Source organism: Pantherophis guttatus, chromosome 8 (genome assembly GCF_059756535.1).
Source record: "Pantherophis guttatus breed Tessera chromosome 8, ASM5975653v1, whole genome shotgun sequence".
NCBI classification, from domain to species: Eukaryota; Metazoa; Chordata; class Lepidosauria; order Squamata; family Colubridae; genus Pantherophis; species Pantherophis guttatus.
Window position 1 is genome coordinate 2,297,731 of NC_142070.1, and position 24,770 is coordinate 2,322,500.

At 44.7% G+C, this 24,770-nt stretch overlaps 2 protein-coding genes and 1 long non-coding RNA gene across 4 annotated transcripts in view; 1 reads left to right on the plus strand and 2 right to left on the minus strand.

Annotated features, from left to right (window-relative positions):
* The first annotated feature begins 624 nt into the window (after window positions 1-624).
* Window positions 625-5,862, plus strand: LOC132712010 (N-acetyltransferase 8-like). Of its 2 annotated transcripts, XM_060692264.2 has the most exons (3): window positions 625-2,013; window positions 2,850-2,994; window positions 4,707-5,862. In XM_060692264.2, the coding sequence occupies exons 2-3, from the start codon at window positions 2,940-2,942 to the stop codon at window positions 5,399-5,401; spliced, it is 750 nt and encodes a 249-aa protein (XP_060548247.2). In that variant the 5' UTR covers window positions 625-2,013; window positions 2,850-2,939; the 3' UTR covers window positions 5,402-5,862. The 2 variants fall into 2 exon arrangements, with proteins under 2 accessions (XP_060548247.2, XP_087730928.1); XM_087874802.1 differs by having other exon boundaries at window positions 625-2,994.
* Window positions 5,863-11,190: 5,328 nt separating this feature from the next.
* On the minus strand, window positions 11,191-16,985 carry LOC148112538 (uncharacterized). Its single transcript, XR_015729129.1, has 2 exons — window positions 16,654-16,985; window positions 11,191-12,393 (listed from the first exon to the last, which is right to left on the minus strand). It is a non-coding gene; the product is annotated as an uncharacterized LOC148112538 (long non-coding RNA).
* Window position 16,986: 1 nt separating this feature from the next.
* PCED1A (PC-esterase domain containing 1A) overlaps window positions 16,987-24,770 on the minus strand; it is a gene marked incomplete at its 3' end in the record, with an annotated part of 14,094 nt that continues 6,310 nt past the window's right edge. The window contains exons 4-6 of the mRNA XM_060692138.2: window positions 21,467-21,617; window positions 19,041-19,287; window positions 16,987-17,315 (exon numbers count right to left, since the gene is read on the minus strand). Coding sequence (XP_060548121.2) covers window positions 16,987-17,315; window positions 19,041-19,287; window positions 21,467-21,617 — 727 coding nt within the window. The remainder of the gene's footprint in view (window positions 17,316-19,040; window positions 19,288-21,466; window positions 21,618-24,770) is intronic.

Here is a 24,770-nt window from a genome sequence, read left to right on the forward strand (position 1 = left end):
TCTCTTCTTTCTTCTCTTCTCTCTCTTCTCTTCTCTCCCTTCCCTTCCATTCTATTCTATTCTATTCTCCCATCCCATCATCTTCTCTTCTCTTCTCTTCTCTTCTCTTTCTTCTCTTCTCTTCTCTCCTCCCTTCCCTTCCCTTCCCTTCCCTTCCATTCTATTCTATTCTATTCTATTCTCCCATCCCACCATCTTCTCTTCTCTTCTCTTCTTTCTTCTCTTCTCTCTCTTCTCTTCTCTCCTCCCTTCCCTTCCCTTCCCTTCCATTCTATTCTATTCTATTCTATTCTCCCATCCCATCATCTTCTCTTCTCTTCTCTTCTCTTCTCTTCTCTTCTCTTCTCTTCTCTTCTCTTCTCTTCTCTTCTCTTCTCTTCTCTTCTCTTCTCTTCTCTTCTCTTCTCTTCTCTTCTCCTCTCCTCTCCTCTCCTCTCCTCTCCTCTCCTCTCCTCTCCTCTCCTCTCCTCTCCTCTCCTCTCTCCTCTCCTCTCCTCTCCTCTCTCCTCTCCTCTCCTCTCCTCTCCTCTCCTCTCCTCTCCTCTCCTCTCCTCTTCTCTTCTCCTCTCCTCTCCTCTCCTCTCCTCTTCTCTTCTCTTCTCTTCTCCCTTCCCTTATTTCTATTCTATTCTATTCTAGCTCCTGCTTTTCTTCCACCAGCCCATCACAACGAAAACTCTTCGCATTTCCTTCAGCTAACCTAACCAGACTTGCTAATTTATTTATAATTTAAATTTATATAAGTAGCCCTCAGCTTGACCATTATTGGGCTCAAAATTTTGGCATGAAGTTGAATCGCCCCATGACCAGATTCAAATTTGGGACTGTTTTTACAACGGTTGTTAAGTGAATCCTGCGGTCATTAAACCATTCTTCTGAAGGAGCAGAGTTTTGCCAGTCACCTGCAAAAGAATGTCACAAATCCAAGAGACTTCTGACTGCCCAACACGGCCAACGGCCATAAAGGCGAGCACCCAAAATGCAGTCACGAGAGGCCGTCGTAACTCTGAGGTCGAGTCGTAAGTATAGGTAGCCCTCGACTTAACAGGTTCATTTAGGGACTGTTCAAAGTTACATCAACTGAAAAAAATAGGACTGACGACCGTTTTTCCTTGGCTGCTTCATACTTATGACCTTTGCTGTGTCCCGGGGGGGTGTCACATGATCCCCTTTTGCGACCTTCTGACAATCAACGTCAGTGGGGAAAGCCCAATTTGCTTAACAACCAGGGTGGCGAACTGATCAACTGCGGTGATTCACTTAACAACCGTGGCAAGAAACATCGTAAAATGGAGCAAACTCAAATGTTTCCCTTAGCAACCGAAATGTTGGGCTCAATTGTGGTCGTAACTCAAGGACTACCTTATATATCCCGGATTGAAGGATTTAATTTAAAGTCCATCCTGACTGCAGATAGTCCTCGACATACAACGGAGGCAAAAAAAAATTGCAACATGCCCGGTTTCAGGTACGTGCACCAGGTACCCCCATTCACCCACCTGGAGTCACCTGTCACCAGATGTACTTCGAAGCAGCTGCACCTTATGGCTGCAGTGGCTTCCTTCATCTCTTGCCAAGTGGGGGGTTGGAATAGATGACCTACAAGGTCCCTTCCAACTCTGTTAATCTGTTAAAGTCACAACACTTTCTCTCATTTAAAAAAAAACAAAAACTCCAAACTACATTTTACTGCCTTGCGATACTAAAGAAATAAAATTCCAGGAGCCCGTGGACTTTGTCTTATGGCTCAGCCTAAAAAAGGGGGAAGGCTCTTTAATCTGAATTTTGATTGGTTTATCATCCAAATCACAATGAACAAAGTCAGACGTTCAACAGATTTGAGTACAAAATGCTCTTTTTTTCTTTTTTTTTTTTTGAAGGACAGCTGTTCTTCAGCACCAAGGAGGCTTTTGAGTCATTTCAATTTGATTTAATCTAAAAAGTGGAATTGAAACCCTGCAGCTCCGATCCGGGTTTTGCTATACATTTACTCCAGTTTTAAATAAACATCGTGTACGTATGAATTCCATTTTTTTTATCTCTCAGGATCCTGCAGAGAGAAACCAAATTGGATCCCCAAAAGTTCTTTTAACGGCCTCTTGATTAAAACGTAGGTTATAGGGGTGACTGTCATGCCCCCGTCGGAACCTGAATCTGTAGAGAAAGACGAGCTGGAGCTTGAGCCGATGGAGATCGAGGGGACCGTTTCGTTGGCTTTGGAAGAATGTGGAGAGGAGAAGGCACCCCAGAGCCCCTCAGGATTGGGACGGCTTGTTAGCAGGGAGGAATGGGGGCAGGATGACAGAGAGAGGGCAAGCAGTGGACATGAGGAGCCACGGAGCTCAGGCAATGAGCAAGGACCGTCCCCTCCTGATCCCAGAGCACGGAGAGTGGAGAGAAGGCAGGAACAGCGCAGGCCGACCCAACGACTCGAGAAGAAACACCTGGGGACTGAGATTTAAGGAGACGCTGTAGGGAGGGAACATTTGTCGGGAACGAACGCTGACTTAGTGGAGTTTTGTGTGTGCCGGTGCAGACATTTGGCGTTTGCAGGACTCCTTGCTTCTTCCTGACTTCGTGGACTCATTCCTTCTTCCTTGTTTCATTGACTCATTTCCCTGTTCCTTTGCTTTGCTGGACCGGGCGTAGCCAGAGGCTGCTCTCTGTGTGGGTGTGTTTGCTCTGGGACTTGCCAAGAACGAGGGAGCGTTTTGAGAGGACATTTGGAGCATTAAAGAGGAGTTTGAACTCTCAGCTGGCTGTGTGACCTTCGTGCCTTGTCCCGGATCATCCCAGGAAGCTGGCATGAGTTGTACAACAAGGAAATAATTCTTCTTTCTGTTTTTTAGGCTTCTGTCCTTTTAATCTGGTGGCTTCCTGGTTGCCGGCAATTCTTGCAAAGTCTCTCCAGCATAAAGCACCTTCTTCTTTCCAAGATCATGGCCGCGAGCACAGATGGCCAGAAGAAGCCGACACCTGGACACCTGGCAACAGGTAAGGGACGTGGGATGGGTGTGTAGCCCTGCACCTTTGGAAGCCGGAAATTTTTATTATTATTATTTTTTTAAATTTGATTTATATGCCGCCCTTCTCCGGAGACTCAGGGTGGCTTACAATGCGTTAAGCAATAGCCTTCATCCTTTTGTATATTTATACAAAGTCAGCTTATTGCCCCCACAATCCGGGTCCTCAATTTACCTACCTTAGAAAGGATGGAAGGCTGAGTCAGCCTTGAGCCTGGCGAGATTCGAACTTACTTTAATTGCAGACAGCTGGTGTTAAATTACAGTGCTATCAGTCTGCAGAGCTATCCAGGCTCCTAAATTGGAGCAGTTATATTTTTTTTTAATGCTAGCAGTGACAATCCCAGCTTTAAAAACTGATTTGCAAAAGGATTCCTTCAGCATGGAACACAGGAACTCCTCTTACTTACGACCAGAGCTGAGCCCCAAATTTCTTGTTACTAAGCGAGACGGTTGTTAAGTAGGTCCTGCCCGGTGGTGAAATCTGAACCGTACGCACCAAAAGGAGGCTTGGGAAGGTATGTAGAACAGCTTGGCAGGGAGGGAAGAAATCAGCTGTGGCGCGCGAGCTTGGGAACTTTTTAAAAAACTTTTTTAAAGCATTTTTTACTACCAGTTCCAGAGAACCGGTAGTAAAAAAATGCTTAAAAAGAAAAGGTTAAATTAGATTTTGTAAAAAGAAAATATAATAATGAACATTATGAATCAATTTCTATTAAGATGCTGGATGGTACTATTTGAGAAAACTGATAGATATAATAATTGGGATATTGTTTAAATATGAGCTTGAGTGGTGTAGGAGGCTAATGCCTCCTACTAAGGCAGCATTTAACATCCAGCTGCCTGCAATTACTGCGAGTTCAATTCTCACCAGGCTCAAGGTCGACTCAGCCTTCCATCCTTTCTAAGGTGGGTAAAATGAGGACCCAGTTTGTGGGGGCAATAAGCTGACTTTGTATAAATATACAAAAGGATGAAGGCTATTGCTTAACGCATTGTAAGCCGCCCTGAGTCTCCGGAGAAGGGCGGCATATAAATCAAATTTTAAAATAAATAAATAAATAAAAATAATAATAATAAAAAAAAATAAAAAAAAATAAAAAAAGTTAAGTTAAGTTAAGTTAAGTTAAGTTAAACTAAACTAAACTAAACTAAACTAAATTAAATTAAATTAAATTAAATTAAATTAAATTAAATTAAATTAAATTAAATTAAATTAAATTAAATATAAAAATAAGGATCATTGTCTACTAAATTGTGGACTTTTCAGAAACAGTAAAAGGTGTTTTTTTAGATTTAAAAGTTTTGCTTGGCCTCAGGAACGGATTACTTCTCCAACGATTAAGTAATTAAATTACTTAATTACTAAAACAAAAAGTAAATCATGAAGGGAGCAGAATGCTTCATTTTGGGATAAGCCCCGTGTTTCTCAAGCTGGGGCCACTCTTAAGATAGGTGGACTTCAACTCCCAGAATTCCCCAGCCAGCGCATGCCAGAGGTCCCTTCCACCTGTACTCTATTCTATTCTCTTCTTAATTGGAGCTGGCATGTTCAGAAGACGGACACCTGTCCCTCTCCCTCCATCGCTTTTACGCGAGTAACATTTGGGGTCCCCAAACTATGAACCAAACAGACTCTCGTCCTCCTCCTTCTCCTCTGCTTCCATACCTTCTGTTTTCCAGGACTGCAGAAACATGACTCGCTGGCAGGCAAGTACCACATCCGCAAGTACGAGGAGAGAGATTATGACATGGTGCGCACTTTTTACATTCAAGGGATCCAGGAACACATCCCTTGGGCACTGTGGCACTTTCTCAGCAGGCCTCACACACACCTGGGCCTCCTGGCCATCTTCCTCCTGACCTACCTGTGCTCGGCTTCCATTATCACCTCCCTTGTGGTCGTCTTCATCGTCTCGGTGGCCGGCGTGCTTTCCATGAAGAACATCTGGGATGAGTATCTCCATCATGCTCTCACCACGGACATGATGGACATCAGGAGGACCTACCTGGAGCCAAAGGACTGCTGCTTCTGGGTGGTGGATGCCGGAGAGGAAGTGGTAGGCATGGTGGCCGTCATCCCTCCGGAGAACCCATCTTGGTGGGTCAACGCCCGGGAATTACAGCGTATGTCCGTGAAGAAGGAGCACCGAGGGCAAGGGCTTTCCAAGGCCCTCATCAAGACTGTCATCCAGTTTTCTCAGGAACGCGGCTACCAAGAAGTCGTGTTGGGTACCTCCATGGTGCAACGCGTTGCTCATCGGATCTACGAGAACATGGGGTTCCACAAAGTCCTACAGATGAATCCCTCTTTCTTAGCTAAGTTGGTAGACTTTTCCGTCTACTGGTATTACTACAAAATCTCAGACACTCACTGAGGTCCACCGGAAGTCACATTTCACCTCCTCCAAAAGGAGAAGCAAGTTCTACATTCGGACCTGGTAATTTGGCAGGATTGCCGGGTCAACTTTCTCCTGCTTGGAATTGAACCAACTCTCTGAAGCGGCTCTGTGTGACCTGAGTTCACCCCGCCTAAAACTGGTTTCCCAAAGGAAGGGTCTTTGAACTCTTGTTAACTAGAATTTTAGAATAACAGAGTTGGAAGGGACCTCGGAGGTCTTCTAGTCCAACCCCCTGCTTAGGCAGGAAACCCTACACCATTTCAGACAAATGGTTATCCAACATCTTAAAAACTTCCAGTGTTGGAGCATTCACAACTTCTGGAGGCAATTTGTTCCACTGATTCCTTGTTCTGTCAGGAAATTTCTCCTTTTCACCGCCCTGAGTCCTTCGGGAGTAGGGCGGTATATAAATCAAATAAAACTAAAACTAAACTTAATTCTAAAAGTTGCTTCTCTTTTTTGGTTAGTTTCCATCCCTTGCTTCTTGTCCTGCCCTCAGGTGCTTTGGAGAATTTATTTTAATTTATTTCAGCTTAATTTTAATGTTTGGATCATCAGGAACTTGGTGGAAGGAAAGATCCACATGTATTTGTGTATGAGAGGAGCGGGTGAGAAGGAAAGATCCCCGTGGGCTAGAGGCTCGTTTATATCTTTTTACCTCAGATCCTAAGCAACTTCTTGGGACGAAAAGATCTCTGTGTGTGTCCAGGTAGCAGTAGGGTTGCTGAAAGGAGAGTGGATGGACTCAGAGGCTAAAGATGGCAGCAGTGGTGGCCGGAGACATCGGCGTCGTCCAGTTTCAGCTGAGCAGCTCGCTGAAAGTTTTAGTGGATCACTTGGATCTTTTCCCTCGGATCCCTTGGAGTTTCGCCGAAGGAGAGATAACTGTGGGTCCAGGTAGCGGAGGGTTGTTTAAATACGAAGGGCTTCAGATCATGGAACCATGAAGCACCTCTTCCTCCTCCATTCGCCTGACTCCCTCTTTTCTTTTTGGCAGCCCCTGAGATATTGGAAGACTGCTATCAATGTCTCCTCGTCCTTCTTACCAGGTTGACAATCTTCACTATGGGGAATGGCCCCATGAACGTAGCTTTTCTTCCTGTCTGGGTTAACATACCTGAAAGGAGGTCCCAATATGGCCTACCCTTGGACGTTCTTGCAATCTGTGGATTGCCGTCCATAGGTTTCTCACACTGGTCGTCTTCTTTAGTCCTATTTTCCTTCATCGGCAAACAGCTTTTAAAAGAAGGGACATGCTGGATCTTTCGTTGCAAATGCCAAATCTGTAGCAGAGAGAGAGAGAGGAGGGGGGGAGAGGGAGAGAGAGAAAGAGAGGGGGGGGAAAAGAGACAAAGGGAGAAAGAGACAGAAAGAGAAAAAGAGGAAAACAAACATAGAGAAACAAAGAGAAAGAGAAAAAAGAGAGGGAGAGAGAGACAGAGACAAACAGAGAAGAAAAAGAGACAAAGAGAAAGAAAGAGAGAAAAGGAGAGAAAGAGGAAAAAGAAAATAGAGACAAAGAGAGAAAGAGAAAAAAAATAAAAGAGACAGAGAGAGAAAGAGAAAGAGAAAAAAAGAGAGAGAAAGAGAGAGAGAGATGGAGGGAGAGATCCTCCCAGGGATCAAACTGGGAGAAGCTTCGTCTCCTTGGCGCCCTTAGGACTACCATTTCCATGATCCACAGTCAAGCAGGTTGGGTTGATGATGGGAACTAGAAGCCAGCACAGCTTTGATCTGGAATTTTAAAAAAGGCTCAAACACAGCTTCAGATTTTGGCCATTTACTTCTGTTGTTTGTTTCATTCTTCACTTGATTCCCTTCTAAAACCCAATACTCAAGGTTTTCAAAATTTAAGGAATTGTCCTCTTTATCCTTCAGCTAAGCCTGAATCCTCCCCTCTTCCCCTCCCCCAAATAATAAATCCCCCCCCCCTTTATCTCTATACTAAGCACACCCAAGTCGGTGTCCTCCTACAGTTACACTCTGCAAGGAACAAGATTTTTTGGGGGGGGAAACAGGAAATAAATAAAAACTGGCTCATTTTCTTTGGCAAAACTTTTTGCATTTAAATCATTTTTTCCACATTGTCAAATTTTACTAAAAAAAAAAATTAACATGTTATTCTGTCCTTGATATGATAGCCCTTTTCAACTACACTAGTTTTTTTTTTTTCTCTTCAAACTGAAGAATTTGGGGAGTTGAAATCCGCACATCTTAAAGCGGCCAACTTTGACACACTAAAACAACTGTGATTCACAACAGTGTGATGATCTCTTTTCTGTATCAGTGCCTTATACATTATTGTTCGGCATACAATGCTCCTTCCATTTCCCCTTTCCTCTAAAAGTTTTATTTGTGCATAAAGTTGTGTTATTTTTCCCTCCCTATTTAATTATTTTAATTTTTAATCATTGTTGTGTCTTGTGTTTTTAAATTGGCTGTACACCGCCCTGAGTCCTTGGGGAGAAGGGCGGTATAGAAATAAAATAATAATAATAATAATAATAATAATAATAATAATAATAATAATAATAATAATAATAATAATAATAATAATAATAATAACAATTATTATTATTATTATTATTATTATTATTATTATTATTATTATTATTATTATTATTATTATTATATAATCTTCTGGCTTTCTAGATCTGGAAAAACTGCCTAATTGTTGCAAAATACAAATAGACGGTTGTTAGTCTAGAGGTAATCCTCGATTTACAACAATTCATTTAGCGACCAAAGTTACAACGGCACTGAAAAAACTGACTTTTGGCTCTTATTCACACTTATGACTGTTGTGGCCACTCCTGTGGTCCCAGGATCAAAATTCAGGCGCTCGACAGCTGACTCATATTTATGACGGTTGCAGTGTCCTGGGGTCACGCAATCCCCTTTTGCGACCTTCGGACAAGCGCCGTCCATGGGGAAGCCGGATTCGTTTAACGATTGCAGTGGATTCACTTAACAACCGAGGCGAGAAAGGTCGTAAGATGGGGTAAAATTTGCGGAACAAGCGTTTCACGTTGCAACAGAAACTTTGGGCTCAATTGAGGTTGTCAGTCAAGGACTACCTGTATGATTGACACCGTCCTTGGCTATCTGCAGGGGTAGGTATGTATTCTGCAACCATCAGTTGCAGAAGGTTGAATTTTACTGCTACCCAAGTATTTTCCTTAACACGGTAATTTTTCAAACCAATTTCAGCTCTTGTAGAGTTATTAATCTCCAAGCAGTAAAAAAAGAGAGAAAGAGAGAGAGAGAGAGAGCGAGAGAGAGAGAAAGAGAGAGAGAGAGCACATCTGCCCCCTGCAGGCCACAGATTGTACCTACAAGCTAGTTTATAGTGAGGCGGTATGGAAAAATACCCTAAAAGTATTAACAGAATTAGCAGAAGTTATCTTGCTTCAGTGGTGGGTTCATCCCGGTTCGGCCCGGTTGTCCCGAGCCAGTAGCGGTGACGATATGATGTCACCGAACCGGTTCTGCCCTCCCACGCCCACCCACCCCCGCGTTATTCTTACCTTTTATTTGGCCCCACCCCCAATCTATTGCTGCCTCCTGAGTGTCCCAGCTGATCGGCTAGAGGGAAAAAAAACTGTTTAAACTCTTGCCGCAGGGCTTCAAAGGGCCGCCCTACAGCTGATCAGTGTTAAAAGAAAACAAATGAGTAGACCGGTGCCTGCAAAAATACGTGAGTAGATCAGAGCCTGCAAAAATAAATCGGTAGATCAGTGCCTGCAAAAATACATTAGATCAGAGCCTGCAAAAATAAATGGGTAGATCAGTGCCTGCAAAAATAAATAGGTAGACCAGTGCCTGTTAAAATACATGAGTAGATCAATGCCTGCAAAAATAAATAGGTAGACCAGTGCCTGCAAAAATAAATGAGTAGATCAGTGCCGGCAAAAATAAATGGGTAGACCAGTGCCTGCAAAAATAAATGAGTAGATCAGTGCCGGCAAAAATAAATAGGTAGACCAGTGCCTGCAAAAATAAATGAGTAGATCAGTGCCGGCAAAAATAAATAGGTAGACCAGTGCCTGCAAAAATAAATGAGTAGATCAGTGCCGGCAAAAATAAATAGGTAGACCAGTGCCTGTTAAAATACATGAGTAGATCAATGCCTGCAAAAATAAATAGGTAGACCAGTGCCTGCAAAAATAAATGAGTAGATCAGTGCCGGCAAAAATAAATGGGTAGACCAGTGCCTGCAAAAATAAATGAGTAGATCAGTGCCGGCAAAAATAAATAGGTAGACCAGTGCCTGCAAAAATAAATGAGTAGATCAGTGCCGGCAAAAATAAATAGGTAGACCAGTGCCTGCAAAAATAAATGAGTAGACCAGTGCCTGCAAAAATAAATGAGTAGACCAGTGCCAGCAAAAATACATGAGTAGATTGGTTCAGCTCTGCAAGCAGTTAAAAGCCTGGTAGACCAGTACCTCCGCTAAATCCTAAAGAATTGTCACATGACCATCAAGCCACGCCCACAAAATAAGCCACGCCCACAGAACCGGTAGTAAAAAAATTTAGAATGTCTTCCTTATATGAGTTGCAAGCCTTAGGAAAGTACAGAGAGCTTGCTAAATGTAACTATGAGCTTAATGACCTATGTGCTAGATAATTCCTGTAAAAGAACATATTGCAAGAAGTGTCTACCAAAGGTAACAGATGGTGTAAAATAATACCCTATCCACCATATAGGAAATGTGTAGTAAGATAAATCGATTATGAAAACTTCTCCTTTCTAATGTTATGTTTCGCTCCGGTATAGCTAGATAAAAGTAACGCCTCAGGTGGGGCTGAGGTTGCAAAGTGAATAAAAGTCACACCTCGGGCGTAGCCTCGGGGTTCGGAATTTGACATGTTAATGCTCTGAACCTTTGCGCAAATAAAACCTGTTTCTCCAACCCTTCGTGGTCTTGTGTCCTGAATTGGTAACAGGATTTGCTGCAACAAATAGCAATAGCCCTAAGCTTAAGACTTACCGTATTTTTCAGACTATAAAACACACCAAGATTTCAAAGGAAAAAAAAAACATTTTTGCCCTCCCCAGGCCCCAGGAGCACTCTGCAGGCCTCCCAAACCCTCTGCGCACCCCATTTTTGCGAAAAACAGGCCCGTTTTCCCACAAAAACGGGACATGCGATGCAGGGCTTCGGGAGGCCAAAAATGGCTGTCTTCGGTGTATAAGACGCACCAATATTTCCACCCTCTTTTAGAGGGGGGGAAAAGTGCGTCTGATATTCCGAAAAGTACAGTATATACTGCTCCACAGTGTTTTACATCCCTCTCTAAGCGATTTGCAGAGTCAGCCTCTTGCCCCCAATAACCTGGATCCTCATTTTACCGACCTCGGGAAGGATGGAAGGCTGAATCAACCTTGAGCCGGTCAGGATCGAACTCCTGGCAGTTCGCAGAGTTAGCCTGCAATGCTGCATTCTAACCACTGTGCCACCACAGATACCGGTAGATCTGGGTCCTCATTTTACCGACCTTGGAAAGATGGAAGGCTGAGTCAATCTTCAGCCAGTGAGAATCGAACTGCCAAATTGCAGTTTGCCTGCAGTACTGCATTCTAACCACTGCGCCACCATGGCTCATGTTTGCTATAAATCAGGGTTTCTCAATCTTCACCACTTTAAGATGGGTGGATTTCAATTCTGGGAGTTGAAGTCCACCTATCTTAAAATGGCCGAGGTTAAGAAACACCACCATAGAGAAAATAAGGGCAAAGACTATGATAACCCTCCAGATGTAAACAATAACAGGTTTAATTTAAAAACAAAACAAAAACAAAAACAAAAAAAAAAGACACAGAAGAAATGCAGGCAAAAAATATAAAAGACTGTGCCATAAAACTCTTAATGGACTTCCAAGTCCGTAGTCAGCAAATAAACTTATAACTTTTCCCACTAGAAATAATTTCGGGGTGTCGGTCTCTTTAGAAGAGACACACACACCAGTCAAACTTACATTGGCTGTTGGAATCCTTTTCTAACTCGGGGTGCCAAGAAGACCAAGGAGAAGGGGTTCCTGGCCAGATTCCCTCGTGGGAGTGGCCTAGACCCCAACCTCAGAGCGGGGCAGAAAAAACAATATGGAACACAACTCCAGGGAGTCCCTTCCGGAGCTGATGTCTCAGAAATAAGCTTCTAAATTATCAGGGTGTTAGGCACCAGGCCCAAATCCTGAACTTCAAAATGTCTTCCTGACACTACATAGATCCCCCAATCCCTTCCGCCCAATTCCTGGCCTCTCGCCACCTTGTGAACCAAGCCCAGCAATGTCCTTCCATCCTGGCAGCGTGGCAGAAGTTGCAGCCGTTGGGGGCCTCGGTGTAGGGCCCCTGCATCTGGGTCGCGGGAACTATCCCGCGGAGCTCACTGTCCCACGTGGCGAATCGGCCGAGGCAATTTGTCCCGCAGTGAATCGCCCGGGACAAAGCGACGATGGGGATCCACACGGAATAGGTAGACGAGGAGGGACAGCTGCGGTGGATCACCTGGGATGGGGACGGAAGCCAGCGTCGAGTGTTCGTGGCAAGGCGGCCGCGGCCAATTGTCCCATTCCAAGGCCAGATTAACAATAAAGACCAGAGACAAAGTGGTGTCCTTATGTCACAGACACAAAGCACATGCGTCAATTGCGGTGCACAGAAAACAGAACGGAGAGAGAATCTCCGTGGTCAGTTCGTCTCCTACAATCTGGAAGAGCTGCTTTTCCTCGTCCTGGCAGGAGATGGTCTTCAGTGGCGATTAAAGGGGACTTTGCGTTTCCGATACGGTAAAGCGTCTCTCCGGTACGAGGGCTCTTGGCGCATGACAAAGGGAGCGCCCGCATACGTCCTTTGTCGATGCCGCCTGGACCTCGGGATGATGTTCTCTGCGTTGTGGGAGGGGTAAGGCAGGAAGGGATCCGAGGGGCCCCACGGATGGCAATGAAAGTTGTCGAGGGCCATATCTACGGAGAAAGTAAAACGAGGAAGAAGCAGTAGTGAAGGTTCAGTGGTGAAATGTAAAATTGGTTACTACCGGTTCTGTGGGCGTGACTTGGTGGTGGTGGGGTAATGTAACTGGGTGGGCGTGGCCAGTTTTTTTTTTTTTTTACTTTTTTTTACTTTCAAAAGCATTTTTTCTACAACCTCTTCGGCCGAAGAGTTATTTGGGTTTTTTCCCGCGTAAAATTGGAAGTGTCTTGGCGACGTTTCGACAAAGTCTCATTCGTCATTTTCAGGCTGGTGTTTTCGGCTTCGGCACGAAAACCTCAGAAAATATGTATGTATGTATGTATGTATGTATATATGTATGTATGTCGGAGTAATGCGATTATTCTACTATTGAGTAGTAAATAGAAATGATAGAATAGAGAACTACAAAAGCAAAGTACGTAAGTCGATACGAAATGCTGTAAAATTACCATTAATTTTATGTAATGTTCAATACGTTATGCTTGACATGTTTTGTTTTTATATACAGGTGAAACTCAAAAAATTAGAATATCGTGCAAAAGTTCATTTATTTCAGTAATGCAACTTAAAAGGTGAAACTAATCTATGAGATAGACTCATTACATGCAAAGCGAGATAGTTCAAGCCTTAATTTGTCATACTTTTGATGATTATGGCTTACAGCTCATGAAAACCCCAAATTCACAATCTCAGAAAATTAGAATATTGTGAAAAGGTTCCATATTCTAAGCTCAAAGTGTCCCACTCTGATCAGCTAAGTAAGCCATAACACCTGCAAAGGGTTCCTGAGCCTTTAAATGGTCTCTCAGTCTGGTTCAGTAGGAATCACAATCATGGGAAAGACTGCTGACCTGACAGTTGTGCAGAAAACCATCGTTGACACCCTCCATAAGGAGGGAAAGCCTCAAAAGGTAATTGCAAAAGAAGTTGGATGTTCCCAAAGTGCTGTATCCAAGCACATGAATAGAAAGTTATGTGGAAGGGAAAAGTGTGGAAGAAAAAGGTGCACAAGCAGCAGGGATGACCGCAGCCTGGAGAGGATTGTCAGGAAAAGGCCATTCAAAAGTGTTGGGGACTTTCACAAGGAGTGGACAGAGGCTGGAGTCGGTGCATCAAGAGCCACCACACACAGACGGATCCTGGACATGGGCTTCAAATGTCGTATTCCTCTTGTCAAGCGGCTCCTGAACAACAAACAACGTCAGAAGCGTCTTACCTGGGCTAAAGACAAAAAGAACTGGTCTGTTGCTCAGTGGTCCAAAGTCCTCTTTTCTGATGAGAGCAACTTTTGCATCTCATTTGGAAACCAAAGACCCAGAGCCTGGAGAAAGAATGGAGAGGTACACACTGCAAGATGCTTGAAGTCCAGTGTGAAGTTTCCACAGTCTGTGTTGATTTGGCGAGCCATGTCATCTGCTGGTGTTGGTCCACTGTGCTTCATTAAATCCAGGGTCAATGCAGCCGTCTACCAGGAGATTTTGGAGCACTTCATGCTTCCTTCCGCAGATGAGCTTTATGGGGATGCTGACTTCATTTTCCAGCAGGACTTGGCACCTGCCCACACTGCCAAAAGTACCAAAACCTGGTTCAATGACCATGGGATTACTGTGCTTGATTGGCCAGCAAACTCGCCTGACCTGAACCCCATAGAGAATCTATGGGGCATTGCCAAGAGAAAGATGAGAGACATGAGACCGAACAATGCAGAAGTGCTGAAGGCCGCTATTGAAGCATCCTGGTCTTCCATAACACCTCAGCAGTGCCACAGGCTGATAGCATCCATGCCGCGCCGCATTGAGGCAGTGATTGATGCAAACGGGGCCCAAACCAAGTACTGAGTACATATGCATACTTACACTTTTCAGACGTCCGATATTGTTCTATGTACAATCCTTGTTTTATTGATTTCATGTAATATTCTAATTTTCCGAGATTGTGAATTTGGGGTTTTCATGAGCTGTAAGCCATAATCATCACAATTATGACAAATCAAGGCTTGAACTCTCTCGCTTTGCATGGAATGAGTCGATCTCATAGATTAGTTTCACCTTTTAAATTGCATTATTGAAATAAATGAACTTTTATTTTATTGTTGACTCAGCCTTCCATCCTTTTGAGGTAGGTAAAATGAGGACCCGGATTGTGGGGGCAATAAGGTGACTTTGTATAAAAAAGAACACCGCTTGGGGGGGGGGGGCGAAAGTCCTACTAAGCAGGTATATACAAAAGTATGAAGGTTATTGCTTAATGCCCTGAGTCTCCGGAGAAGGGCGACATATAAATCGAACCAATAAATTAGTAAATAAATAAATATTCTAATTTTTCGAGTTTCACCTGTATGTGTGATTGTTCTTTGTGTTGTTTTTAAAGACAAACTGTTTAATAAAAATTATTTTTTTAAAAAAAAGCCTCTGAGGATCACACGCTTCAGCTGGGAATGCAGTGTGTGGGGGGAGAGATTTTTGCTACCGGTTCTCTGAACCACCCGCCATCATCGCTACCGGATCGGGCAATCCGGTCCAAACCGGGAGCATTTCACCCCTGAGAAGGTTTCCCTGCTATGCATCCTCTAACAGGCAGCCAGTTTTGGCCATCGAAAGAGAGATCTTCACACAACCCACCTATAACTTAATTAACTCATTTTAGGCTTCGTGCAATGCTCTGGAGCAGGGGTTTCAACCTTGGCAACTTTAAGACTTGTGGACTTCAACTCCCAGAATTCTTCAGCCTGCAACCTTGGCGACTTTAAGACTTGTGGACTTCAACTCCCAGAGTTCCTCAGCCAGCCAGGAACTCTGGGAGTTGAAGTCCACAAGTCTTAAAGTTGCCAAGGTTGGAGACCCCTGCTCTGGAGCACAAATGAACTATCACAGGGAATAATCATGATTTCTGACCTTCCTTGACAGCTTCCCACAACGAAAATCAATGTACAAACTGGGAAAAAGTCAGATGTAGCAATCACGTGAATTCTTCGCTTGATCACCCAAGCTGTTTCGCTTAACGATGGTAATGGGGACTGCCAGAACTGCTGACATTCTTTACCACCACATGGCTTAGTGATGGAAATTCCAGTCCCAATTACCGTCATTAAGTGAGTTCTTCCCCAGTCTCACTTCCCCCAGAAGTGCCACTGGATTCCTTTGTAAACTATGCCATGCCCTGGTTCTCGTTAAGCTAGCAACTGCTAATTTGAGATCAATATTAAGTGAGAGAAAGAGGGAGAGGAGAAAAAGAAGAAGGGAAGGAGTAAGAAGGGGAGAGAGGGACATAGAGGGGGCGAGAGGGACAAAGAGAGAGAGGGTTGAAGAGAGACAGGAAGCGGGAGGGAGAGAGAGAGGGAGAGAGAGAAGAGAAAAGGAGAGAAAGAGAGCGAGGGAGGGAGGGAGAGGGTGAAAGAGGGAAAGGGGAGATGGGGAGAGGGAGAGAAAGACGGAGAGAGAGGGGGAAGGGAGAGAAGGAAGGAGGGAGGAGACAGGAAAAGGGGGAGAGGAGAGAGAGAGGAAGGGAGAGGGATAGAAGGAGGGAGAGGGAGAAAGAGGGGAGAGAGGCAGAGGGAAGGGAGAGAGGGAGAGAAAGAGGGAGGGACAAAGAGGAAAAGAGGTAGAGAGAGACGGGGAGAAAGATGGGGAAGGAGAGAAGGAAGAAGGAGGGGGGAGGAGAGAGGGAGAAGGGAGAGAGGGAAGGAGGGAGGAGAAAGGGAAAGGGGGAGAGAGAGGAAGGGAGGGAGAGAGAGAGAGAAAAAGATGGGGAGAGAGAGAGGAAGGGAGAGTAATAGAAGGAGGGAGAAAGAGAGGGGAGAGAGGCAGAGGGAAGGAAGAGTGGGAGAGAAAGAGGGAAGGAGGGGAAGAGAGGGACAAAGACGAAGGGACAAAGAGGAAAAGAGGTAGAGAAAGAAGGGGAAGGAGAGAAGGAAGAAGGAGAGAGGGGGGAGGAGAGAGAGGGGGACACGAGAGAGGGAAGGAGGGAGGAGAAAGGGAAAGGGGGAGAGAGAGGAAGGGAGGGAGAGAGAGAGAAAAAGATGGGGAGAGAGAGAGGAAGGGAGAGTAATAGAAGGAGGGAGAGGGAGAAAGAGAGGGGAGAGATGAAGAGGGAAGGGAGAGAAAGAGGGAGGGAGGGGAAGAGAGGGAGAAAGACGAAGGGACAAAGAGGAAAAGAGGTAGAGAGAGACGGGGAAGGAGAGAAGGAAGAAGGAGAGAAGAAAGAAGGAGAGAGGGGGGAGGAGAGAGCACAAACATCTGCACATAAGCACTGACCTCTGAACAGGTTGTCTGGGCGAAAGGAGAGGCCTCCGGATTCCTCAAAGCTGGTAAACCCTGAGCAAGGCGTCGGTGGCCCCACATCGTTGGGAACAAGTAAACAGTCGTCGTAGAAATTGGGGTGCTCTGGGTAACACCTGTCGTCTTCATAACGGTCAGCAAAGGTGACTTGACCTGCAGGATCAAGGGAGAACCATTCTGGACTCCTCAACCCCCCTCTGTATCAGGGACGCCCGCAAGGTGTAACCCCAATCAAGATGGCGGCCACAGCGATGCCAGCAAGAGCCCATCTCTCACGTTGAGCGTGACGTCCATCAGAAATGGAAGGAGCTCCAATTGCTCCACTGTGGCTGCCATCTTGACTTTTTTGACCACGTCCTGCCCACATGTCTGCTTGGCGCCGGCCTCCCCATGCTTAGAAGCTAGGCCAGAAGTGCCCCAGTAGCTGGATGGTGACCTCCAGCCTGCTACAACCGCACCGCACGGCCTCCTCCCAGGACTCTCCAGCCCCAGATACTTGCGTTCTTTGGACAGCCATCCGGTTGTTGGTGTGGGACGTTCCAGGAAGCCATCGGTGTCTTCATAGTCCCTTCTGCAACTTTTGGCGTGTCCTATAATGTTCTTGGGGGCAGCTAGGAGCCCGATGGCCTTTCTTTGTTCTGAAGGAGAAGGAGGACTATTCACTGACTCTGCTTTATTTGAACACAGATTCACCCGTCTCGGATTTCATTTAACTTCAGAATAAATTGATTTAATAGCTGAACAGCTGCTGTAATGACAACGACTGTGGGGTCCTTGGTCCAAGCCCTCTGAGCTGGGTTGTTTCCTTGGAGACGTTTCATGGCCCAACTAGGTAACATCATCAGTGCTAGAAGGGAATGGGGTTTGCAGGGAGGAGGAGGAGGAAGAGAAGGAGAAGGAGAAAGAGGAAGAGGAGGAGGAGGAGGACAATGACAACGATTGTGGGGACCTTGGTGCTCTCTGAGCTGGGTTGTTTTTTTGCAGACGTTTCATGGCCCAACTAGGTAACATCAGTGCTAGAAGTGAGTAGTGTTCGCAGAATGGAGGAGAAGGAAAAGGAGGAGATGGAGATGGAGAAGGAGAAGGAGAAGAAGGAGATGGAGAAGCAGAAGAAGGAGGAGAAGGAGAAGGAAAAGGAGAAGAAGGAGAAGGAGGAGGAAAAGGAGGAGATGGAGATGGAGAAGGAGAAGGAGAAGAAGGAGATGGAGAAGCAGAAGAAGGAGGAGAAGGAGAAGGAGAAGGAAAAGGAGGAGAAGGAGAAGGAAAAGGAGAAGGAGAAGGAGATGGAGATGGAGATGGAGAAGCAGAAGAAGGAGAAGGAGAAGGAGAAGGAGAAGAAGGAGGAGAAGGAGAAGGAGAAGGAGAAGGAGAAGAAGGAGGAGAAGAAGGAGAAGGAGAAGAAGGAGGAGAAGGAGAAGAAGGAGGAGAAGGAGAAGGAGAAGAAGGAGGAGAAGGAGATGGAGATGGAGAAGGAGAAGAAGGAGATGGAGAAGCAGAAGAAGGAGAAGGAGAAGGAGAAGAAGGAGGAGAAGGAGAAAGAGAAGGAGAAGAAGGAGGAGAAGGAGATGGAGATGGAGATGGAGAAGAAGGAGATGGAGAAGCAGAAGAAGGAGAAAGAGAAGGAGAAGGAGAAGGAGAAGAAGGAGGAGAAGGAGAAGGAGAAGAAGGAGGAGAAGGAGAAGGAGAAGACGAAGATGGAGATGGAGAAGCAGAAGGAGGAGAAGGAGAAGGAGGAGGAGGAGGAGAAGCAGGAGGAGGAGGAGGAGGAGGAGAATGATGATTGTGTTGTCCTTGGTGTTCTCTGAGCTGGGTTGTTTCCTTGGAGACATTTCATGGCCCAACTAGGTAACATCATCAGTGCTAGAAGGGAGTGGGGTTTGCAGAAAAGAGGAGGAGGAGGAGAAGGAGAATGATGATTGTGTTGTCCTTGGTGGTCTCTAAGCTTGGTAGTTTTCATGCAGACGTTTCATTACCAAGCTAGGTAACATCATCCATGTTACCACAGTCCCATGATGGTGAACCTATGGCACGCATACCGAAAGTGGCACGCAAAGCCACCTCTCTGGGCTACACGAGCCCTTGTGCGTTGCTCTTCCGGGTTTCCGTTGCGCCGGCCAGCTGGTCTTCACGCACGCGGGAGTGACGGAAACCCGAAACGCAGCTGCCTGGTGCGCATGTGCATGCCGGGAAGATGAACTTCTGGTTTCCTGCAGGCGCACTGGCCAGCTGGTTTGCACATGTGCATGCGTGCGCCAGAAACCGGAAGATCAAAAAAACCCTTCTGGAGACCAGAGGTTCTCCCTCGCTTGATCATGATTTCTGGAAACCAAAGGAGCGGTCGCTGGGTGTCCTTCTCTACTCACCCCCGCTAGGATTCTTCTCTGGGATCACCACCCCCCAGGCGTCGGCCAGATGGGTCAGGAGAAGTTTGGTGATCCGGCGATGCACCACGTTGTTCCAGTGGATGCCGTCCTTGCCGCGGTTCCCCACGTCGAAGCGGAAGTGGAAGTGGAGGTCCACCACGTCAAAGAGATGGAGGGCAGCCAGCGTGGCCCCATAGAAGTTGCCCTCGATGATGTCCCGGCGGAGAGTCTGGCTCAGGTGCTGCAGCTGGGAGACAGCAGAAAATCACGGGCAAAACGTCCTCGGCTCGGCAAGCAGACGGGGTTGAACCAGGGGTGAAATGCTCCTGGTTCAGACCGGATCGCCCGATCCGGTAGCGATGGAGGCGGGTGGTTCGGAGAACCGGTAGCAAAAATCCCTATGTCCCCCCTCCATGCCCAGCTGAGCCGCACAATCATCAGAGGCTTTTTTTTTATTTTTAAAAGCATTTTTTCTACAACCTCTTTGGCCGAAAAAATGCTTTTAAAAGTAAAAAAAAAAAAAGCCTCTGACGATCAGGCAAGTCAGCTGGGATCGTCAGAGGCTTTAAAAGCATTTTTTTTTACAACTTCTTCAGCCGAAGAGGTTGTAGAAAAAAATGGTTTTAAAAGTTTAAAAAAAAAAAAGTTGGCCACGCCCACTCAGTCATATTACCCCCCACACACACCAAGCCACGCCCACAGAACCGGTAGTAACAAATTTTTACATTTCACCACTGGGTTGGACTAGAGAACCTCCAAGGTCCCTTCCCCGGCTCTATTATGCTATGCTCTTGAGTTTTAAGAATCCAACGTCATAAATCACTATTAACTCCTAAACTCTGTGCAATAACCAGATCTGAAGGACTAGGGATGACATGATGACAATCTTCCAGTATTTGAGGGGCTGCCCCAAAGAAGAGGGAGTCAAGCTCTTCTCCAAAGCCCCTGAAGGCAGGACAAGAAGCCACGGATGGAAACTAATCCAGGAGAGAAGCAACCTGGAATTAAGGAGAATTTTCCTAACAATGAGAACAATTGATCAGTGGAACAGAAGTTGTGGCTGCTCCATCACTGGAGGCTTTTAAGAGGAGACTGGACAGCCATTTGTCTGAAATGGTAGAGGGTTTTCCTGCTTGAGCAGTGGGTTGGACTAGATGACCCACAACGTCCCTTCCGACTCTGTGATTCTGTTAAAAACCCCCAAAAGGCACACAGTGAGTCTTCCAAGCAGATATTTCTTTAACGTCCCTCACCCAGAGGCCGAATCAAGCCAAATTAAAGCGAACGACAGTACTTGCGTCCTTCAAGAGATACAGGTGGTCCTCGACTTACGACAGTTCGTTTAGGGACCAATGTTACGACGGCACTAAAAAAAGTGACTTCGGACCAATTTTCACCCTTGCAACCTGTTAGCTTTAAGACTGCTGTATTGCTGTATTTTTTTTTTTTTAATTTGATTTATATGCTGCCCTTCTCCGGAGACTCAGGGTGGCTTACAATGTGCTAAGCAATAGCCTTCATACTTTTTGTATATTTATACAAAGTCAGCTTATTGCCCCCACAACTGGGTCCTCAATTTACCCACCTTAGAAAGGATGGAAGGCTGAGTCAACCTTGAGCCTGGCGAGATTCGAACCTGCAGTAATTGCAAGCAGCTGGTCTTAATAACAGGGTGCTTTAGACCACTGTACTATGAATGCTCTTACTGCGTATTGCCTCATACTGTGTCCTGATTGGTTAGCTCTGTAGCCAATGTCCTTAAGAAGGAGCTAGAAACCTGGTTTGTTTCTCTTTACGGCTCTTTGATGCTCTTTGCTGTTTGCTGTGTGCTATTCACTGCTCTTTGCTGTGTTTGCTACTGTTTGCAACTGTTAATGTGTACGACTACGATGACTGGTAAGAAGACTTTTGTTATTGGATTATCCCTGGACTATTGTTTTACTATCTACTGCTTTATCTGTGTATAACCTGAACTGTTTATTGGATTTGTGCCTTATTCCTATTTCCTGAAAGTAAACACAACCCAGTGTATCTGTGGATTGGCTGTGTTATCTCCTAACTACTCTCAATCGCTTTCATGTCCATACCCTTGCTACTCAAGAGTTGCTCTGCAAATTCCTTAACACAACCATTGCAGCTTTCCGGTGATCACCTGATCACCATTCAGAAGCCCAGCAAGTGATTCATACTTATGACGGTTGCGGAGTCCCGGGGTCAGGGCAGGGATCCTCTTTCGCGACCTTCTGACGAGCCAAGTCAATGGGGAAGCCAAGATTCACTTAACAACCAGGTTACTAACCACTGCAGAAGGAGCCACTGGAACAAACCATGATCCTAGAAAAAAACCCCCATCCAAATGATGATATCCACCATTCAGACAACACCTCGAAGACAAGAACTAGGCTGAGGGATTTATCTACTCCTACCTCTGGTATGAGGAAGCCACCTTTGATCCTGGGGCCTAAAGGCATAGTCATGTTCCAGATGACCAAGCAGGAAGGTGAGAGTTCAGCATCCAACTTGTTGAAGGCTACCTCCAAGTTCTTGCGGTATTCCATCATGGAAGACGAGCCGTATCTGCTCAGGGAGAAAGGAACCAAAAAAACAAACAAACCAGGATCTGTTGAGTTCCAAGGGACTCCAACCTTTATACCTCTCTATAAATAAACTTTGCTCTAGAAAGTACCGCTCTCTATAGACTTAGTAAGGCCACACTTGGAATGCTCCATCCAGTTTTGCTGGCCACGTTATAAAAAAGATGTGGAGACTCTAGAAAGAATGCAGGGAAGAAGAACAAATAATAGAATGGAATGGAATGGAATGGAATGGAATGGAATGGAATGGAATGGAATGGAATGGAATGGAATAGAATAGAATAGAATAGAATAGAATAGAATAGAATAGAATAGAATAGAATAGAATAGAATAGAAATAAGGGAAGGGAAGGGAGGAGAGAAGAGAAAAGAGGAGAGGGGAGAGGAGAGGAGAGGAGAGGAGAGGAGAGGAGAGGAGAGAAGAGAAGAGAAGAGAAGAGAAGAGAAGAGAAGATGATGGGATGGGAGAATAGAATAGAATAGAATAGAATAGAATAGAATAGAATAGAATAGAATAGAATAGAATAGAATACAATACAATACAATACAATACAATACAATACAATACAATACAATACAATACAATACAATAGAAAATCTGGAATGGAGAAGAGAAGAGAAGAGAATATTGGAATGTAGAATAGAATAGAATAGAAAGAATAGAATAGAATAGAATAGAAAATCTGGAATGTAGAAGAGAAGAGAAGAGAAGAGAAGAGAAGAGAAGAGAAGAGAAGAGAAGAGAAGAGAAGAGAAGAGAAGAGAAGAGAAGAGAAGAGAATATTGGAATGTAGAATAGAATAGAATAGAATAGAATAGAATACAATAGAATAGAAATAAGGGAAGGGAAGGGAGGAGAGAAGAGAAAAGAGGAGAGGGGAGAGGAGAGGAGAGGAGAGGAGAGGAGAGAAGAGAAGAGAAGAGAAGAGAAGAGAAGAGAAGAGAAGAGAATATTGGAATGTAGAATAGAATAGAATAGAATAGAATAGAATAGAATAGAATAGAATAGAATAGAAAGAATAGAATAGAATAGAATAGAATAGAAAATCTGGAATGTAGAAGAGAAGAGAAGAGAAGAGAAGAGAAGAGAAGAGAAGAGAAGAGAAGAGAAGAGAAGAGAAGAGAAGAGAAGAGAAGAGAAGAGAAGAGAAGAGAAGAGAATATTGGAATGTAGAATAGAATAGAATAGAATAGAATAGAATAGAATAGAATAGAATAGAATAGAAATAAGGGAAGGGAAGGGAGGAGAGAAGAGAAAAGAGGAGAGGGGAGAGGAGAGAAGAGAAGAGAAGAGAAGAGAAGAGAAGAGAAGAGAAGAGAAGAGAAGAGAAGAGAAGAGAAGAGAAGAGAAGAGAAGAGAAGATGATGGGATGGGAGAATAGAATAGAATAGAATAGAATAGAATAGAATAGAATAGAATAGAATAGAATAGAATAGAATAGAATAGAAAGAATAGAATAGAATAGAATAGAATAGAAAATCTGGAATGTAGAAGAGAAGAGAAGAGAAGAGAAGAGAAGAGAAGAGAAGAGAAGAGAAGAGAAGAGAAGAGAAGAGAAGAGAATATTGGAATGTAGAATAGAATAGAATAGAATAGAATAGAATAGAATAGAATAGAATAGAAATAAGGGAAGGGAAGGGAGGAGAGAAGAGAAAAGAGGAGAGGGGAGAGGAGAGAAGAGAAGAGAAGAGAAGAGAAGAGAAGAGAAGAGAAGAGAAGAGAAGAGAAGAGAAGAGAAGAGAAGAGAAGAGAAGAGAAGAGAAGAGAAGAGAAGAGAAGAGAAGATGATGGGATGGGAGAATAGAATAGAATAGAATAGAATAGAATAGAATAGAATAGAATAGAATAGAATAGAATAGAATAGAATAGAATAGAATAGAATAGAATAGAATTCTTTATTGGCCAAGTGTGATTGGACACACAAGGAATTTGTCTTGGTGCAAACGCTCTCAGTGTACATAAAAAGACAAAATATATTCATCAACAATCATAAGGTACAACACTTAATGATAGTCATAGGGTACAAATAAGCAATCAGGAAACGATATCAATATAAATCTTAAGGATACCAGCGACAAAATTACAGTCATAAGTGGGAGGAGATGGGTGGTGGGAACGATGAGAAGATTAATAGTAGTGCAGACTTAGTAAATAGTTTGACAGTGTTGAGGGAATTATTTGTTTAGCAGAGTGATGGCATTCGGGAAAAACCTGTCCTTGTGTCTAGTTGTTCTGGTGTGCAGTGCTCTATAGCGTCGTTTTGAGGGTAGGAGTTGAAACAGTTGATGTCCAGGATGCGAGGAGTTACAGTAAAGTTACAGTAGTGGCCAAAATTGTGGAAACCTTTTGGGAAAAGTGTATTTTTGGGTTTTGATGGCTAATAACACCACTTCTTCTTTTTTTGGAGTTTCGAGAGAATCCTATTCCACTGCTGGAATGGCCCGGGAAGAGCCCAGACCTTCACCCAATGGAAAATCTACGGAGCCAACTAAAGAAACTGGTTAGTCAGAAACGACCCAGCAATAAAACCCAGTTAATAGAAGCAATTCTTCAATCTTGGTTTCACATTATTATTAACAGCTGCAGAACTGAAAGACAAGGCCAGGTGAAGAATTCTGAAAAGTTGAAGTCCACAAATCATAAAGTCGCCAACGTTGGAGACCCGTATCCTACAGCAGTGGTCACCAACTGGTGGTCCGTGGACCACTGATGGTCCACGAGAAAATGTTGGTGGTCCGCAGAAAAATTATTTGCATTTTTTATATTGCACTAAATCCGGGGTCCTCAAACTACGGCCCCTGGGCTGAATAAGTGCAATGAACGTTTGTGTTGCTGTAGAGAGTCTCTCTCTTCGGGGTCTTCTTGTGTGGGTCGGAGGGGGGCAGAAATTCAGACTCGGGGTCTGCTTCGGCCTCCTGGTGGGGGGCTTTGGGCGAAGGCTGGAGGGAAGAGCCGCTGGTGGCAAAGAGCCAGAAGACCTCGTTCCAATGGGACTGCATCATGGCCTGGAACTGGCTGACCATCTCATCCTGCTGAGCCTCCAGGTGCCGGTATCTGGTCTTGCACTCCCACAGGTCTTCCCTCTGCTTGGAAAGCCTATGCTCCTAGTCCTCAGTGAGTTGCTTCTGCTGAGCC